The following is a 19,170-nucleotide window of genomic DNA, read 5'->3' as shown; positions in this document are numbered from 1 at the left end:
CTTACAAAGTCTCGATGCACTGCTGCTGTGATGCTAGATGCAACTTCAAAGGCAAAGACAATCATCATCAAGATGATATACTATAACAAAACCAAAAACACACTACCATCAATAAAGAACATGAGGCACACTTAGGTCTCATATTTAGATTCTCGGGAAGAACAGCAACACTTAGTGCTATGACTAGGTTGCTAAGCTGCTATTTTTTCCTTCTGAATACTTAAGAAGAGACTGCTGGATCAGACCAAGGGCCCATTGAGTCCTGTATCTTGTTCTCTCAGTGGCCAACCAGATCCCGATAGGAAGCATAATAGCAGGATCTGAGCACAACAGCACTCTACTTACTGATGATTCCCAGCAATTAGCATTCAGTGGCATACAATCTCCAACAGTGGAGGTACAAGTAGCCTTCAATAGACTTCTCCTCCATGATTTTGTCTAATTCTCTTTTAAAGCCATCCAAGCTGGTGGCCATCAGTACCTTTAAGCTTTCAATATTGAAAGTTTCTGAAATAGAACTTAGGACTGGGTTTGGCATCCCTTGACTTGTTTCAGCTGAATGTGTTAACCACATATATCAGAGTTTTCATGGCAACTCATGCTTATTTCAGAGAAGAAGCCAGGCAAAATGGATGCTGAGCTGAACAACTTTATTGCTAAGAAGAATCTAGAACAGATGAGAGGAACAGCTGCCTTAGTTGGGATATAATGCCACCTATGATTGGAATAGCAGCATAACAGCAAAGCTCCTCACTGCAACCTTTCTTAACATGGTATCGGCAATGGCTGATTCTGGTTCAACATTGGCAGAAGCATTCTATGATTTGTGGATCCTTTACACATGTCTGAGTTTGTATACTGAACTGGAGAAAAATATTCTGATTAGAAATAGCTTTCCTTCAGCCTTGTAGCAGAAAGTTTTAAATGTTGATTGTGTACTGTGGAAATCATTTTGACCTCATGCCCAGCCTGATCTTCAGTAAAAAGATCCATTAAAAAAAACAGTTCTCCATAAACAAGAATGATTATCACCACCCCATTTCTCATGTATTATAATAGCTACATCCTCTTTCTTTCTTTATGATAGTTCTTTACAACCAGTGCCCTTCATCTTTGGGTTCCAAAGTGCTCTTTGACTGCAACACTCATCATCCCCAGCCAATGGTCAAGGATGATGGGAGTTGCTGTTCAACAATATCTGGGGTTCAACACTGAAGAAAACTGTTTTACATTACACCAAGATTTCAGTCAAGGTGAACTGGAAGATTCCCCCCGCCGCCAAACTGAAAACACGTTGGAGACAATCCCTTCAGCGATGTCCTTTTTTTCTTTTTGGCAGCTGTGTTTTGTGGCGTGACAATGTAAGATATCCACATACAACAAAATGTTTCTCACTTTTTCGTCCTACCTTTCACAATGATTGGCAGCAAACTAGGCACACATACCTGTAATTGATGAAATTTCTACTACTTTTGTGCTAGAATTGCAACAGCATGGAAGCCGAAACAATATGTTTCATTTGTTCAGAAAGTGCCCCAGCACTCATGATTATTCTAGTTTGTGGAACTCTGCAAACACAATAATAACTAGGTTGCCAAGAAAATCCTACAGCACCCCCACCCACCCACCCACTTATAACTGTTCAGGAAGTTCCTATGTGCAAAAAGCCAGGAATGCACCAGCAAGCAGCTGGCTGACCAATGTCTTGGATCATGAGAACACTGTGCACTCTTAGTTACTATCTAACGTACCACCAGCAGCATTGTCCTGTTTGACTTCACGACACCAACAATACCAAGGACAGCCAGACAAAAGAAGCCGAAGCCAGTGAAGATCCCAATCCAGGCAGCACCATAGATGTCGTCATTGTCAGTAGCTTCCAGCAATGGATACAGTGTTGGTTGATCTGACACAAAGAATATGCACTCCGCCATGAGTGCAAGGCCACAGCACTGAGAAGACACAACCAAAGAGACATGTGACTGTCAGCCCAAGGCATTATCTAGGATTGTCACTTGACCTTAATCCAAATTCCAAGTCAATACTGAACACACTATTCAAACTTTTCACTCCTTCTTCTTCCATTAAGGGCACCCCACACCATCCATTGCTTGTACAAATTTGGGACTGTAAGCATCACAGGTTGCTATCTGCACTTCACCCACATGGTCTTTCCCAGTTACTGCTCCACCTCTGGATTTCTTTGCATGAAATACAGTGTCTAATTAAACAAGCACTAGCTTCTTTGTGAAGTCCGTTGCTTGCCTTTGAGTTAGATGTCACTTGGTGCCTCTTATTCCATCCATTCTATCTCCTCTTCTCCCTCCCCGCACATAAATGCTGATTTTGCTCACATCTATCCTAAGACATCTTGCTGTACTTTCCTTTACTTTTTTGAAGTGTGGAGGGAGAGATTTTTTGTGATCTACAATGGAGACACCTTCAAGGTGTTCTGTGACTCTTCTTGCCTTGCCAAGTGAAATATATTTATGTATTTAAAAAATGGAAAACTATGCTGATGTTTAAATACACACACACAAACAAATATAAAATTGCATCTACAGTTCTGAGAGAATAGAATGCACTAGTACCTCAAATGTGATAAGACTATTGTCGGGGACTCTGAACATAGATTTGCACATTCACCCATGCCATGATCATAACACCTTATACTACACAAATGCATGGCCTGATGTGATAATTTCAAGAGACATACTTATAACCAAGCCACTGAAGAGTGCTAGTCTCTAGAGATGCATTTAATAAATCTACAAGGGACCAAGTTCCTGAAATAACCATTCCTGTATTATACATTTCAAGTTCACTTACCCCCATGACAACATTCCCCATGATTAGCAAGCCTTGGAAACATCGCACACCATTATCCCCTTTTGCCATCTTCAGTTCTTCCTGCAACCTAGAAGTGAGTTACAGATTTATCAGCACTGTAGGTTCTCCCAAAAGTACTGTGTCTCCTCCACCACCTGCCCTTGCAAGGAATGAATATGCACACCCAAACCACTACAATATATTGAGAAAGAAGCCTCAGAAATTACATCAGAACAAACTATCCACCTAACTTTTTATCTGGCATACCCTGTAAGCAGGGTTGTACATTCTTTTGATTCCTACCCATGGAAACTGGAAAGTTTCATCATAGATAGGACATGGCATATGTATACATTTGTGGAATTACTTTAAAAGCTAACATAGAAATCATTTGAGAACTGGTGAAAGGTTAAAGACAGACCAAATAGGAGTTATATCCATTACTGGATCAACTGCTGTTCAAAGCAATCTAGAAGACCAACCATGTCTGTAGCATCAGCATAACACACACAAAGGTGAACCAGGGATGGGAAACCAGAGGGCTTCCATATCTTGCGGGACTACAACAACCACTGGCCATGCTGGCTGGGGCTAATGGGAGTTGTAGTCCAAGAACATCTGGAGGGCCACAGCTCCCCCATCCTTGGTGTAAAACATATCTAGGAACAGAAAGTTTAATTAACCCCAAGGATATCCTCAATAAACCAAATGGGCAGCCATAGGAAGAAAACTGGCTGTATCTGATGTTGCAATGACTAAGATACCCTTGGAGAAGAGCGATTCAGTGGGAACACGCCACAGTGCTTCTAGAACACCCCCTTTCCATGCCAATTCCATGGGAAAGACCTACATGGTCTACTGGTCCACTTTGCCCACATAGTTGTGGCCCTTTAAACATTAGACTACTGGGGTGAATGTGCAGAACATCACTTCCTATAGCACTAGTGTAATATTTAAAATGGTGCCCAGTTCTTCCATTTATCCTTCATCACCTTGCATCAACCATGCCAGGTAGCAGGTTTTTCCCCCCAAGACTGTCAAATTAAACCATTCTGGTTTGTAAAAAATGGGGAATTGTATTTTAATGGAGGGGCACTGCTCCTGTTATGTTTTCATACAAACACAACCCTGCTTAATATATAAGGATATATTCATTTTGTAAGTAGAAACTGGCAGTGCATGGCTTGTTTGTTTTTCCAGCTTAGGATACGAGATCTTATCACAGGTGAAGACTGTCTTCATTTCCTACAATGCCACTGGAGTTTTGATATCATTTTGGAAAATTACATACAGATGATTTGCAACCAATGTATAGACCACTCCTCTTCAGTGTTCCATTCAGCCAGCCATGCCCTCCACCAGGATACTCCACTCCATTACCCTTCCCACCCAGTTTGCCATCCGCTCAGCATTTATCTTGAGTAGTGCATCCAGTTTTGGACACTACACTTTAAAGGGGATGCAGAGAAACTGGAACAGGATCTGAGGAGGGCAACAAGGATGATCAGGGGTCTGGAAATAAAGCTCTATGAGGAGAGACTGAAAGAACTGGGCATGTTTGGCCTTGAGAAGAGAAGACTGAGGAGATATATGATAGCACTTGAAAGATAGTACTTGAAAGTTTGTCACACAAAGGAAGGCCAGGATCTCCTCTTGATCATCCCAGAGCGCAGGACATGGAATAATGGCCTTAAGTTACAGGAAACCAGATTTCAGCTGAACATCAGGAAAAACTTCCTGTTAGAGCAGTATGACAATGGCATACTGCCCCAACAACACCTGAGGCACTCAGGAGGCTGCTGGACAGCCATCTGTCGGATATGCTCTAACTTGGATTCCTGCATTGAGCAGGGGGTTGGACTCAATAGCCTTATAGGCCCCTTCCAACTCTACTGGCTCGTTCACACAGCAGTTTAATTTGAGTTCGAGCCTCCCTGCATACCTGTTAAATTTGCATCGATCACATGACGTAGGAGGCAAAGGGGAGGTGTCCTGCTGCTTTCCCCTTTAAATTTGAAACAAAGGGAAGGAAAAACCGTCTGTGCTTCGCATCTCTAAGGGCATGTAGTTGCTTAGCTCTGATGCTTTGGTGAGTACCCACCCGCTCCCTCCTCCTCCCTTTGTTGACCTTTTCCTGCTGGCTCTAGTTCTGCAAGCCTGCTGCAGAGCAAGAGATACTTTGACCTTAAGAGGTCATCATTAGGAAGCTGTGAGATTAACCCTTTCTCTTCAGTATGGATGGGAAAAAAACTTACATATAAGGTAAGAAGTGTGAACCTTTAAACCCTATCCCAATGAGAAAAGCTTCATCTTTAATCTGAAATTCAGCTGCAGTCAGCTGCAGTGTCCCATTAGAATGTGTTTGGCTTTAAGGCTTTTTCCCCTGAAGATGTTCTGTACTTCTGTAAACCTCAGGACTCCCCCAAACCTGCTCACTTCTGTGCATCTCAGCAATCACATCCACTTGTATATCATACCACCTCTGTGAGGTCTAAAGCTGTGGTATGTATGAAGGTTTCGATAAACTTGTCACACCCACCTCCAGTCTAGGAGGCACCTTCTACCTCAGGCTATGGGTTCTGCTGCATGGCTGAAAATGTCATCTCCCATAGCAGAGGTTGCCTTCAGCAAGCCTCACTCAACCTTTCTAGTGAGAGAGTCACACCCACGCTAGAAACTAAAACTATGCTACAGCGTCCATGATAAAACAGACACAAGAAGATAATGCAAAGAGCCAGTTGTAGCTAGAAAATGAGAGACTAGGACAGTAACATTCCACTTGCATTTTTCAAAGTTCTGAGCCTCTCAACTGGGCATTCCAGTCCCAGGCATTCTTCATGGAATTCACACGCCCTCAACACAAAACTCACACACATGCATGGCAAGTTGACTCGACTGTGGGCGAAGTGTGTGCTCAGTAGCCCCTCCCCTCCTTCCTGTTCCTGACAGCCTGGTCATGCAACCCTCCATGTGGGAGGTCTGAATGTCTGCAGTGGGGAGTTTGGTGTACTTGAATCAGAGTTCTAAGTCATGTTGGCAGCCTACATCAAGTGTGGGGAACCTTTGGCCCTCCAGGTGTTCCTGAATTACAACTCCCATCATCCTCAGCCATTGACCATGCTTGCTGGGGCTGATGGGGGTTGTAGTTCAGCAGCACACCTGGCCTACCTGGCTTCAGATGTTCACCCTGCAATGCATGGAAGGTCTGCAGATCCAGGTACAGTGATGCTACAAGGCTGAAATCAATAGGTGAAGTCTTCCCAGTACAGATAATGATGGGGAGGGAAAACTGCCCCAGTCAATTTCTGCTGATCTTGCAATAGAGCAGGCTTTCCCAACTAGTGGGCCACCAGGTGTTGCTGGACCACAACTCCTATCAGCCTCAGCCAGCATTGCCAATGGTCAGGAAAGATGGGAATTGTGGTCCAACAACATCTGGAGGCACACTGGTTGGGAAAGGCTGCAATAGAGCCTCTTACCATTAAAGAAAACTAGCAAGCCCAGTGTCACTTCCACAACTCCCACTGTGTGATCATCATCCTGCCTACTAAAAGGGTTGGCATAATGTGGATGAAATATCTGAGAGGCACAGTGGCCTTGTAGATTTGTGTCAATGGAGACATGATCTAACAAGTGGGGGCATGCAAAGGAGTGCTATTGGCATCATAGCACCCAAGTCAGCCTTTGACAAGGTGTACAAGACAGACATTCAGGAAAGGCAGTTTCACCTCTACCAACTCAGTTATCTCCTCCCTTTTAACAAAGAAGAGTAGACATGCTATGAAAGGGTTGCCCTACAGGTACAGTATCCATTTATGCCTCAACCATTCCACCTCCCACCACAGAGGAAATGCATCACCAAAACTGAAGATACAAGAGGATACAGATTTGCAAAGAAAAAAATGCATATGATAATTTATATGTACAGATGCGAATTTAGAAATACACTGTGACCTTGCACACACATAATGCTAAGCTAAAACGTGACTTAGTGCAAACAAGCAGACTCCCAGAGAGGATATTGTGACCACTTTAATTCTATCCTCTGGTTGTTCTGCCTCTGTGCTAAGCCTTGGTTTTGTTTAGTGTATCATCCAAATCTGGGCTTATGGTTTAACTCTCCCTAACAAGCCACAAGCTGTAAGTCATTGAATCCGTTCCCCCTCCAGGTATGGCTAATGGAAATGTTTTGTTCTGGCAACTAGTGTATTTACAGCCATAGTAGTTGTATTCCCCTCCCCCAAACCAGGCTTTTGGGATTCAGCCATTTGTTTGCCACAAGCAAAATCTTTGGAAGCCACCATCAGACACAGGGAAACACTTTTTAAGGCACAGCAGAAGATGACCATGGAATGCTGCATCAAAAGTCATTGCACTGCAACACAAGTTAAAATGCTGTGCTCGTTTTCGGGAAGCTAAGACCCTACCTAGCTAAAATTAATTAATGAGACTGAATTAAGTCTCTGTTGCAGGGTGGGATGTACCATGGGTGTAACATGGAAACAAATTATGGCTCAATTAGCAAACTGCAACCAGATTCTTTTTGTCATTAATTTAAACCCTTGGCCTTTAACTCATGGGACAGGCCCTATAAACGAGCTACACTGAAATTGACTTGTTTTATTTTCAAGAGGAGAAAGAGGAGAGGGAAGGATGGAGAAGGGGGAAGGAAGGGGAGGCAGGCATATCTGGGGGGGGAACCAGAAGGGGGTCCCATGTTGCATTAAAGGCTGGTCCCAGGTCTGAACTGCTACTTACTTTAATGTTTCTGTGACAGGAGAACACTTTTTCTACAAATTGAGTAATTGTGTTGAAGCAGGCCCCATGACTGAAGCAAGTTTGTCTAGGTCAGGGGTGGGGAACCTTTTTTATCCCAAAGGCCACATTCCATTGTTGGCAACTCTCCAGGGGCCACACGCAAACGTGGGCAGGGCAATGGATGCATCTTACCTTTGTACAGTAGGCTACATTCCAGCCACTCCAAAGTCAGAGGTTCACACATATGCACACACCTACTCTCTCACCTGTCCATTAAGGCAGCAAGAGGCAAAAGTACTCCCAAGGGCCAGAGTCCTGGGGAGCAATAATTGGCCCTCAGGCCTCGGTTTTCCAACCCCTGGCCTAGGCTCTCCTACTAAATAATGTTATTTAGTGTTAAGAGTATCCATTTTGAACAACAAAGCAACAAGAATCAAAGAAGAGAAATGGCATAATCTTCCCTTGCACCCATTCCAACTCTAGCTCAGAAATGGAGACTATGTCTACATGGCCCTCAAGATGCTTAGCCAAGGCTCTGAAAGGACCTATAGCTACAGACAGCATGTTGACAACACATCAGAGAAGATTCCTTATTTTAGAGGCATTCATGTTAGACTTAATAGCTGTAACAAGTGATGCCTTTGCTCGTAACCGAGCAGGTTTAAGAGTATAAAAAAGAGCTGCAGGTTGCCTGTGGTGATACAACTTTCCAAAGTCAAGGGTGACTAGGGCTCAGTGTCTTTACTCTGAGGAGCAGAGTTTAACTGGCCCGCTGTGGTAGGAGGAAATAAGATTCCTGACAGAACTTCCAAGGCAAAATTCAATTGGTAGCTGTTTTTTTCTTGTCATAGAGTACATTCATGAGAAAAGAATGCTGTTCCAAGTTTCACTCATCATCATATGGCTCTTTTATAATCACAAACATTGGTCAGGAGAAAGGGGGGCACAGCAGATGTTTTACAAGGATGTTTTTCTATCAGGTTTAAGGAAAAAGAAAGACTCCGCTGACTGCTTTGGATATAATAGTATACCATAGTCTAGCATTTAAAAACAAACCACAGCAAGCCTTCGATCTGCATGTTTCAACCCATCCTCTCTGGTGTGGTCGTGAGAAGCTTTTGGTTCCATTTTGGATTAAGTGCAGCTTGCTATATTGACCAAACTCAGTTAAACTGTGGTTAATCTTCAAACCATAGTTTAAAAGTTGGCTTGTTCTCACAAACCCTAGTTAAGATTAACCATAATTTAACCACACTTTGAAGTTCATTCGACACAACAAGCTGCAGTTAATCTAAAACAGAAGTGGAAGCTTCTGGTCTCCTTGGCCATGCTAGAGAAAGAGAGGGGAGGGAAGAGCACACAAGCAAGAGGTTCATTCTTGTAATACTAAACTATGATTTAACATCATATATGAGTGTTTTCACCATATGCTGGCTAACATGGGTATTGGGTCTCACTCCAAACTCATAATTTTATGGCTGCTTCAAGAGAAGAGAGAAACAAAAGTCCCATTGAGGAACAGAGAGAGCTACTGCCAAGTTATAAAAATACATAGGATCACAGTCTTTAATTTTAAAATGCTTGACTGTCTATTCTTCCCCCTAAACAAGTGAAATCTGCACCACCCTCACTGCCCTAAAGATGCTTGGAATCAGAGAACAATTGCCCTCATGCCACAGGGGCCAGAATGTCCCTGCTCAGACCTGTTCATCCACTGGTTTGACAGGCTTTTCTCTCTTTCCCTCAGAACTATTGCTCATACCTAATATCAATATTAGTCTATTCATTTATTGCCCTCAAAAAACACAGGGCAAGTTTGCTTTCAGAACCACAGTCTTGATCTGCTCTCAGCTATTTGCTCAGTGCTGGCACAGAATATACAATAAAGCCATACATCTGTTGTGGCACCAATTAGTATAGACTGAAAGGTAGAACAGTACGGTAGTGCCCCGCTTCCCAGTGCTTCGCTTCCCGGTGTTCCGCTAATGTGGCGGTTTTCATTCCCCGTTTTAAAGCCGGTTTTGCACTTTTGCAGCATTTTGTGGCATTTTTGCGCGACACGCCACATTATACTCAATGGGGTTCCGCTTTATGGCAATTTCCGCTTCACGGCGGGGGTCCGGAATGGAACCTGCTGTATAAGCGGGGCCCGCCTGTACACCATGTGGAAGAAAAGAGTAGCCATAGCCGAGGTGTCACCAACACGGCACTCATGGGCACCAACGTGCCTGTCGGTACTTCCTACGGCACCTGCAAAAGGTCTCAGTAACTATCCTGTCAAAAACCACATGGCAGGAGAAATTCTTTGCTCAGTTCCTGTTTTCATTGATGGGTGTCTTCTACATGCTCCCATGGCAGCCATTTTGTGACTGGTGCCCACAGCACTTTCTCAAAATTCCAAATGTGTCCACTGACTCATGCAGGTTGGCAATCCCTGCTGTGATCTATATCATTGTTGCCTACCTTAGTGCCCTCCATATACTTCAGATTGTAACTTCCATCAGCATGGACAGTGACCAGGGATAATGGGAGGTCCGGAACACGTAAAGGGCATCAGGTCTAGGAAGGCCCCCTTTATTATTTTTGTAAATTCTTGGAGGGATAGTTGTGTCTGTTTGTTTGGGTGCATGTGCGTTGTGTGTAATGGGGGGAGACAAAGAATAATTCATCCTGATCCAGCCCTTTGTCTTTTGTTGGTATTTAAAGGTGTCAATTTCTACTCTTATTCTAAAAACTTTAGTGATTTATTTGTTAGTCGCCGCAAGGCTTGTGTAGCTCAGGGCTGGAAAGATGCCACCAGCATTACCATGAATAACCGGTTTTGAAAGGCAGTGCACACTGCCCTTTCAGAAAAACGCACACATCAGATGTGCAACCACAGGACTTTGCTGCTATATGGAGGACTTACATTCCTGATTGTCCTCAGCAAAACCTGATTCCTGCTAATCGAGACTTTGTATAGAGATATTTATAGAGACCATGTTTTTGTTTTTGTTTCATTTTTCTTGTGGTCAGGGGCTATTGGATTTTTATTTTCCTTATATGATTTTTTATTGCTTTTCTCTCTCAGTGTTTACTCATTTCCTTTCTCCTAAATTACCCTCTTATGCCTTATTTTCTTGACAGTGGAAGATCTTGTTTTTGTTGTTTTTGATTATTTTCTGTTGTTGATGTGTATTTTATTAATGTTAATTTTTTTTAAAAGAACCCTGTGGCTTCTTGAGGGGCATTAAACCACATTTAGGGGTAAGCAAGCTCCTGCACAGCATGTCAAGCAGCATTAGACTGCAGCCACCCTTATGTTTATTTTGAGCATAGGGGATTAAACACTCTTCTGTCTGCCTAGTGAGAGCCAGTGTGGCGTACTGGTTAGAGTGTTGGACCTGGGAGACCAGGGTTCAAATCCTCACACAGCCACGACGCTCACTGGGTGACCTTGGGCCAGTCACTGCCTCTCAGCCTCAGAGGAAGGCAATGGTAAACCACCTCTGAATACCTCTTACCATGAAAATCCTATTCATAGGGTCGCCTTAAGTGAGAATCGACTTGAAGGCAGTCCATTTCCATTTTTCTGTCTGCCTATGGATTTGTGAAGTGGACACCCTAGAAATCCTGTACAAACAAGTCAACAGGAGGCAGATGGGAGAATGGAAAAGTTATTGATCAAGAGGTTTATAATTTAAAAATAAATACATAAAAAAATAATAAATGGTGTCATGGGGTTATATTCAGCTAAGTCCTAAGTGTAGACTCACTGAAATAAACGAATCTCTATTGGTCATTTAAATACTACCCAGTATGTGCAACTGAAATGAACAGACTTCATTCATAGATCTGTACTTGCTCATATTAGCAAGCAATAAACATTTTCATATAAATAAAAGGAAAGTCCTTGTTATTTGTGCCTCACCCTTGCCTGAGTCACCCCATATCATTCTCCATTAATAGTTTAGAGATTGTAAGCTTCTGTAGGAAGGAGTCTGTCTTTTTGATGTCATAACACTCTAATTGCTATGTACATTGATAGCCCTAAATTACCATTCCGATTATCTCAGATTATAGGAATGAATAGCACTCTCTCATGCTCTCTCTGTGGTCCAGACATCACCCCTTAAAGAGAGATTATATGGCATCCATAGCAGTCCAAGATAGTCTATATGTTTTACATAATAGAGAATTTGATCAAAATAAATGTAGTTTTTAAAAGCTTCTTCCCATGGCCTTTGCAAGTCCTGGAAATGCATTTACAGCACAATCCTATGCAAGTTTATACTTTGAAGAAAGTCACTTCTATTTAGTGGTGCTTCCTTCCTAGTATATATGTATTGCCACCCTAGAGATATATTCAGCTATTGTCTTTTTTTGCAGAAGTTTCATAGTCAGGGGCTAAATACAGAGCTTGGAAAAGTTACTTTTTTGGACTACAACTCCCATCAGCCCAATCCAGTGGCCAGGCTAGCTGGGGCTGATGGGAGTTGTGGTTTAAAAAAGTAACTTTTCCAAGCTCTGGAATATCACCCTTACCAGGACTTTTCACCCCACCTTAAAGAGCCTGTCAAAGCTGTCAGCCTGGGATTGCTACTTCAAGAGCAGCGATTACTAAACTTCTCAGTTTCACCTGGCTATGAACCAATTTTCAGGACAGGGTGTTGACACACCAGATGCTACAATACGTTCATTGAGAGGCAACCAAGCATAGTAAAACGAATGCAAAATTTCTCAAGAGTGGCAAAATGTTCCCTGGACACCCTCCCAGGACATTACACATCCATGTAGTGACATGTCCTCAACCCATTTCTTGAGAACCACACCTCTTCTTCTCCAATAATCCTATAAAACTTAGTAACTATTTTTCATCTGACAATAGAGAATGCCTTGCCCCATGGCTCCATGACGTGCAAGTATCTGAAGTGCCATATCTATACCTAGTGAAACGGGAATAGACCCACCTGTTTTTATCTGTGAAGTCATGGACTGAGTTCAAAGTATATTTTGCACTTTTGAATATTTCTTTGAATTTATCACCGCAGACCTTTTACTACAAATGCCATGGGAATCTGGCAACAAGAACGCCAATATTTATGTATACCAAAATAGGCTTCTAAGTATGGCGTCATGATTATATTAATAATGTAGGCATCCAGTATGACCTTATCCATCAGCAATTGTTTTATTTCCTTATTTTTAATGATAAAGGTATTTATATACCACCATATCATAAAAACATCAGGGAAGTGTACAATAATTTATTTATTTATTTATTGCATTTGTATACCGCCCCATAGCCGAAGTTCTCTGGGCTATTTACAGCAACTAAAAACATCAAAAACTAACATACAAATTTAAAACACATCTTTTAAAAACAATTTAAAACACAGTTTAAATTTTTTTAAACAATTTAAAAAAATCAATAATGTGGCATAGGCCTCTCGGCATGAAAAATGTCTTCAAGAGATGTCTGAAAGTCAAGAGCAAGTTAGGCTCTCTAGAATATCCATTTCTTTTATAGAGACAGGGAGAGTTGGAGAAGGTTCAAAGCTCTTTTTTAAAGAAGGATTTGGGCCTGTCTGTTGGTATTCCTGCTGCACATGTTCATGCAGAAGTGGGTTGCCCTTCAGTCCAGTCCAGGTTCGTCTCCTAAATTTTCACAACAGAATATTAGGTTTGGCACCCTCCTGCCTGGTCTCCATAGCTAATGTCTCTCCCTTAAATGCCCAAAAGAGAGTTGCTGCTTTACATACACTTGTTAGAAAATTTGATACTGAGCTGACTGAGATTCAGTTACTGTCTAAAGTACAGTTAAAGCTGTTTGTGCACAGGAGAGCTTCTTTAGCTGATATGCTAACTATCCACTCTTCAAGATTCTCCAGGCTGTATCCATGCTTTAAAACAGACCATCAGAAAGCTAATTATTTAGAGGTTATTACTTTAGCTCCATGCAGAAATGCTTTTACTGAGTAAGGCTTAATGTCATGCCCTCTGCCTTTCTCGATGGTCATCATAATAAACTTCCTTAGAACACCGGTTTTGTGTGTTTTGTAAAACAGCTATAGAGGTAGGTTCTCTAACACTGGAGACATTCAAGAGGCAGCTGGACAGCCACCTGTCAGGTATACTTTAAATTGGCTTCCTGCATTGAGCAGAGGGTTGGACTTGATAGCCTTATAGGAGCCTTCCAACTCTACTATTCTGTGATTCTAAGGATGCCTGCTGAATCTCAGCATGGAATGGACAACACTAAATGCCCGACTTCTAGTGGAGGCCAGTTGAACCTCTGTAACACAGATGATACCTAATAACACTCCGACAGATGATCTCAGTGATTGAGCTGGGATACAAGATCTCAGGTGGTCCTTAAGGTATCCTAGACTCAGTTCAGGGCTTATAGCTAGATCAACACAAGAGCCTTGAAGCTGGCCTTAGTAGCATACAGCCAGCCACTGCAGATGTTATAGCAGAGTTTACACATGTTATTGGCCATCTGCTCTCATCAGCAGTCTAGCTGCTGCATTCTGCACTAGAAGGATCTTCTGGACCAGGCCCAAGGGTTGCCCCATGTAGAAACACATTACAGCAATCCACCCTTGCAGTTACCAGTGCATGGACTACAGTGGGTAGATCATCCTGATTCAGACTGTAGCTGGTGCACCAGGTGAAGCTGGTGGAAGGCACTCCTGGGCACAGAGGTCATTTGAGCCTCTACTGACAAAGATGCATCCAAGAGTACTCCCAAACTATGTACCTGTTCCTTTAGAAGGAGTGCAACCCCATTCAGAACAGGAGCTGGTCTTTCTTTTGGATGCAGGAACCACCCACCCACAAAGCTTCCCAGGGCTCATTTTATTGTTCCTCATCCAGTCCACCACTGCATTAAGGCATTGGACCAGGGCTTGCACAGCCTCTCCTGATTCAGATGTAATGGAAAAATAGGACTGTATGTCAGCAGCTTACAGATGGCAATGTGCTCTAAAACTCCTAATGACCACTTCCAATGAGTTCACATAGATGTTAAACAGTATCAGGGAGGGGACAAAATGGTGTCCTGTGGAACCCCATAGCACAAGTATCAGGGAGTCAAACAGCACTCCCCCAATGTTATTCTTTGGACTTGACCAAGCAGGTAGGAATGGAACCACTATAATATAGTGCCTCAAATAGCCATTCTACAGAGTCAGTCTAGGACTCTAGGACGATGCCATGGCCAATGGTATGAAAAGCCACTGAGAGATCAAGTAAAAGTAACTCCCCCTGTCCTTTTCTCAGTGCTGAATTAATCCCCAAACCAGGCCTAAATCCAGATTGAAGTGCATCCAGATAATGAGTATCATTCAGGCAAATTTGAAGTCACTGTGCCACCAAGGGGGCATTGGTGATTTTGGAGGGGTGAATCTGTTAATTTTGGGTTCTCTCACTTTCTCATTTTTCCAGCCTTAAATTCAGTTCTCTAGATTTCCAAATCAGCTTGCATTTTTTTAAAGTCCTCACGAAAATTCACCAGCAATTCAGTGCATAACATTTTACACAGCAACTCCCCCAATATAATGACTTTTTATGCTATGTTCACTAACATATGCATTCTTATGCATGGTTTCCCCAGTATGTGCATTTTTGTACATATTATGTGTCTGAAGAACTGCATTGCAAAATTGCATATTTTGAAGGATAGCTGTGTTTTGGTTCTCATATCTGTCTATGTCTGTAAGGTAGGTTTACTTTTAAATAAGAACTGACTCAAATTTCACCCTTATCCCTGTTGGAAGCTGGATAGTAGGCATTACACACCATTGGATCCAGTGTGGGCTTTTTAAGAAGCAGTCACACCATTGCTTCTTTGAAGGTGGGTGGCACCACCCCATCATCTCTCTATCCCACCAGTTAAAACAGCTAGATTGGTGAGGACTAGGGAGAGGGCTTTTTCAATTGTGGCCCCCACGTTGTGGAATTCCCTCCCAAATGATCTCTGCCATGCCTCCTCTACGATGAGCTTCTGCCGGGCCTTGAAGACCTGGCTCTTCAGGCAGGCTTTTGGGGTGGGTTAGGTTTTATTATTATTGTGAGATTTTTAATATTTTAATGTATTTGTATGTTTTTATTTTGTACATCATCCAGAGTGGCTGGACAGCCAGCCAGATGGGCGACTAATAAATTTAATAAATAAATAAATAAAATCATGCAATGATGCATTCACAACACCCTGGACCCACCCAGCTATTCCACTCTGGCTAGTTTTGGCCAGCCAAAAAGGGAAGGAGTCCAAAGGATATATGGTGGGCATTACTGTAAGTATCCTGTCCATATTTTGAGACTGCATCAACTGGAAATGATCCCATAACACTAGTCCAGATGTTTAAAGTTGTTGGGAAGGGATTATTCTCCAGTGTGAAAGGCAATAAGATGTAGCCATTATTTGTTGTAATTACCTATTATCTCATTTTAACCCCCATCTCAACACACAGAGGCACATTCCCAGCAAGATTTTAAGGTACTTCACAGACCACAAACATTGCCTTGAAAAAATGGGATTCTTTTGATTTTAAGAGACATGCACATATGACTGCTTGCAACATAACTACAGGAGTTAGCAACTCTCACTCATATTCAGCCCCCTTTAACAGGCGGAGTCATGTATTTGAAAATCTCTGATTTTAAACAAGAACACACATTATAGTGTCACATAAATAAAAACAGACTTGCTGGACAAGAAAAGTATATAGTGGAAATAACAGTGTTCAAACACATTTTAGAAAACAGGGATCAAACGTTTGGGGTAAGGCGTATGGTTAGAGAAAAGCAATGACACAACACACTTTGCTAGTCTGTAAGCACTTGGGAACAAGTCCCCACAAATTCAGGGGGGTTTCCCAGAAAGATCTCTGTTTTCTGAAAAAATACCACTCTGGGTTTCCCACGTACAATCTGAGTTTTCAGCATAAGTATCGGAGGCAGAAGAAGAGGTTCATCTACAAACAGCATAGACACATCGAACAGCCCAGAAGATTGTAAAGAACAAAATGTACTTCAATAACTCCAAGCTTCTGAATGCAATAAAGAAAGCAGTTTCTTCGGCTACCCCCTTCAAAGTACTATAGCAAGCAGGAAGCTAAAGCAATCCTTACAACAACATTACAAAAAGTTAACTAGGCAGAAACCAGAGGGAGTGTATGCACCCCTTTTCTATTAACTTTACTGAACCAGGAGGAACTCATCCTTTTTGTCTTGTGCTTGTTCATAGAAAGTGAGAGGGAATGCAAATCATTTGCTTGTTTTTTACACCACTGCTCTCCTGCTTCTTAACAGCACAATCCTAACCATGTCTATTCAGAAGCAAGTCCTATTGAATTCAATGGAATTTACTCCCAGGAAACTGGGGGTTAGGACTGCAGCCTAACTTGGAGTCATCATTAAGCAGGGATACTTAATGGTATTATCATTGTAGGAAACAGACAAAAAGCTAAAAGCTTAAAGCTGCTGTCTTGCACATAAATTGCTCAGTTCCCATAAAAATCAATCTAACTGTGCACTGGATTGCAGCTTAGTAAGGATTTATCAGAAAGAAGCAAGCAAAGATATGAGTTATAGTAATCTAATAAGCACCAGTTGCTAGTGTCTGTCAAATTTATAAATATTTTAAAAACATTAATAAAGGACATTTTATTTATTTATTATTAGCATTCAAATATACAATTAAGTATTTCAGTGACCCAGGAAACTCACCTTCCACCCTCCTTGCTTCACTCTTGGAACCCCAAACACACCTACAGTACTGAGGCAAGTCCCCCCTCAGTCACTCTTTAAAAGAGTCCAAGGCACCTAAGAAAATTGTACATGATTGGTGGGGGGCATATCACATGAGATGGCCCTTGATCTGGTTAGACCTGTTCTTCAGTTGCAAGAGGACCTGTGGATGACTCTCTACAAGATTCTCCAATTATTCCGGAATGTTGTTGTACAAATACCCATTCACCAAAGTCTGTTGTGTTTCTATTGTTACATTCTGTCAAACACGGGCAGGTGACTCATCCATGTGTGATTTTTTAAGGTGAATAGGCAAATAAAAAATAATAATGTATAAAGACATGTCAAGTGCTAAGTTAAGCATATACAATGAAAACATTCACGTCACCGTGGAAAATATAAGAAAACAGAATTTTTAATAAAATGTTTTGCATTAAGGGCAAGAAGGTTAAGAAAAAGTATTGTGCTTAAGTTTTCTTCTCCCTCCTTCAAAACTTTCCCTTTACAAATTCAACTGAAGTCAGCTCTGCATGTTCAGACACAATTCAGAGATGTTTAGGCTTCATATAGGTAAAGCCCTTGAATTCTGTAGTTGTGTTGTGAACCATGCAGCCCAGCTGAAAAGATTACTGTTGAGGTTCCAATAGGACAGAGGTAACAAGGAAATGAAAGCCTGCATTAAAACTTCTTAACAGCCATTCAACAAAGGAGGTCTGAAAGCAAGAACATTTTACCTACCCCCTTTTGTTTCTGGACATGAGCATGGCAGTCAGTCAGAAATTCAGCAGATGCAGCCTGAGGCTCATAACCAGAAATGTTGTACTGAGGGAACTGAAGAAGGCAGGGAATAATTACAGAATATAAATAAATATGTTTAAAGACACAGCACAATCCTGTGCATGTTTTCTCAGAAGTCTCACTGTGTTCAGTTGGGTTTACTCCATAGTAACTGTGTTTAGGATTCAAGCCTTAAATGTATTAGTGAACAAATGGATAAAGTTGTACCTGAATACCTTTTATCCTGCTTTCAGAGATAAAAGATATACTTTATAGCAATAGCTATTCTACAACAAAGGTCAAGAAGAAGACATCTCACCCCCAAACTCCTGAAAACCACTCCCAGTGGCTTCATACAGACGTTAAAAAGCATTGGTGAGAAAATGCTGTCCTGCTGTGGTATCCCATAGCATAAACACCACAGGGCCAATGAGCACAATCCCAATGCTATTTTGTGGGACTTGACCTTGGAAGTAGGAGTGGAACCACAGCAATACAGCACAGTCTTTATCAACAGAGCCTATTCTAGAGTGATAGCCTTGCGAGGGCTGCTAATTACCCTGGCCTGTTCCTGTGCCTTTAACAACCTGGGCTTCAAGGAATCAGCAGGTGAAGCTTTTTAAAGCATGATGAATGTCACTGCTTCTCCCTACATCTAGTGTCCTTGTAGGATAGAAACCTGTAGAGCTGCTTGCACCTTGTATTAGTTGGGAGTGGGACAGACTAACTATTGACATGATGTTTTTCCTACACTCTCAAGAGTTCTGAGGACAGCATTATGTTGGGCTGTGACATGGGCATTACTGTCTCTAGTTGTTTTCCATAAAGCCTGCAAGTTTGGAGAAGTAACTGTTATCTCTTGGCCTGAGAGTGAGCAGACATCCAAGGCCAGCGGTTGTCATGGTAACGTGAGATAGCAACTGGGAAAGTTCTAACGGAGACTGTAAGTTGTGTCTTCTGAATATTGCCTCTGAACTGCGAGGCTGTTCTTCTGTGTATTGCCTCTGAACTGAGAGGTTTACCTTTGGAGAGAGATGTACCAGAAGGGGGGTGACTGACGAAACTCTACAT

The 19,170-nt window shown here is 42.1% G+C and overlaps 1 protein-coding gene across 5 annotated transcripts in view; it reads right to left on the bottom strand.

Annotated features, from left to right (window-relative positions):
* UPK1B (uroplakin 1B) overlaps positions 1-18,551 on the bottom strand; it is a 35,603-nt gene extending 17,052 nt beyond the window's left edge. Inside the window, exons 1-4 of one of the 5 annotated variants that reach the window (XM_061629556.1) lie at positions 18,419-18,551; positions 2,830-2,917; positions 1,752-1,952; positions 6-80 (exon numbers count right to left, since the gene is read on the bottom strand). In XM_061629556.1, the coding sequence (XP_061485540.1) occupies positions 6-80; positions 1,752-1,952; positions 2,830-2,898 (345 nt within the window). In that variant the 5' untranslated portion in view covers positions 2,899-2,917; positions 18,419-18,551. Of the gene's footprint in view, positions 1-5; positions 81-1,751; positions 1,953-2,829; positions 2,918-4,771; positions 4,884-5,612; positions 5,691-17,301; positions 17,489-18,060; positions 18,166-18,418 lie in introns of those variants that run through there. The other 4 variants (XM_061629552.1, XM_061629555.1, XM_061629554.1 and 1 more) reach the window with 4 other exon arrangements.
* Between the last annotated feature and the right edge of the window lie 619 nt (positions 18,552-19,170).

The sequence above is a fragment of the Rhineura floridana genome, chromosome 5 (genome assembly GCF_030035675.1).
Source record: "Rhineura floridana isolate rRhiFlo1 chromosome 5, rRhiFlo1.hap2, whole genome shotgun sequence".
Lineage (NCBI taxonomy): Eukaryota > Metazoa > Chordata > Lepidosauria > Squamata > Rhineuridae > Rhineura > Rhineura floridana.
This window is presented reverse-complemented; position numbering and strand designations above follow the sequence as displayed.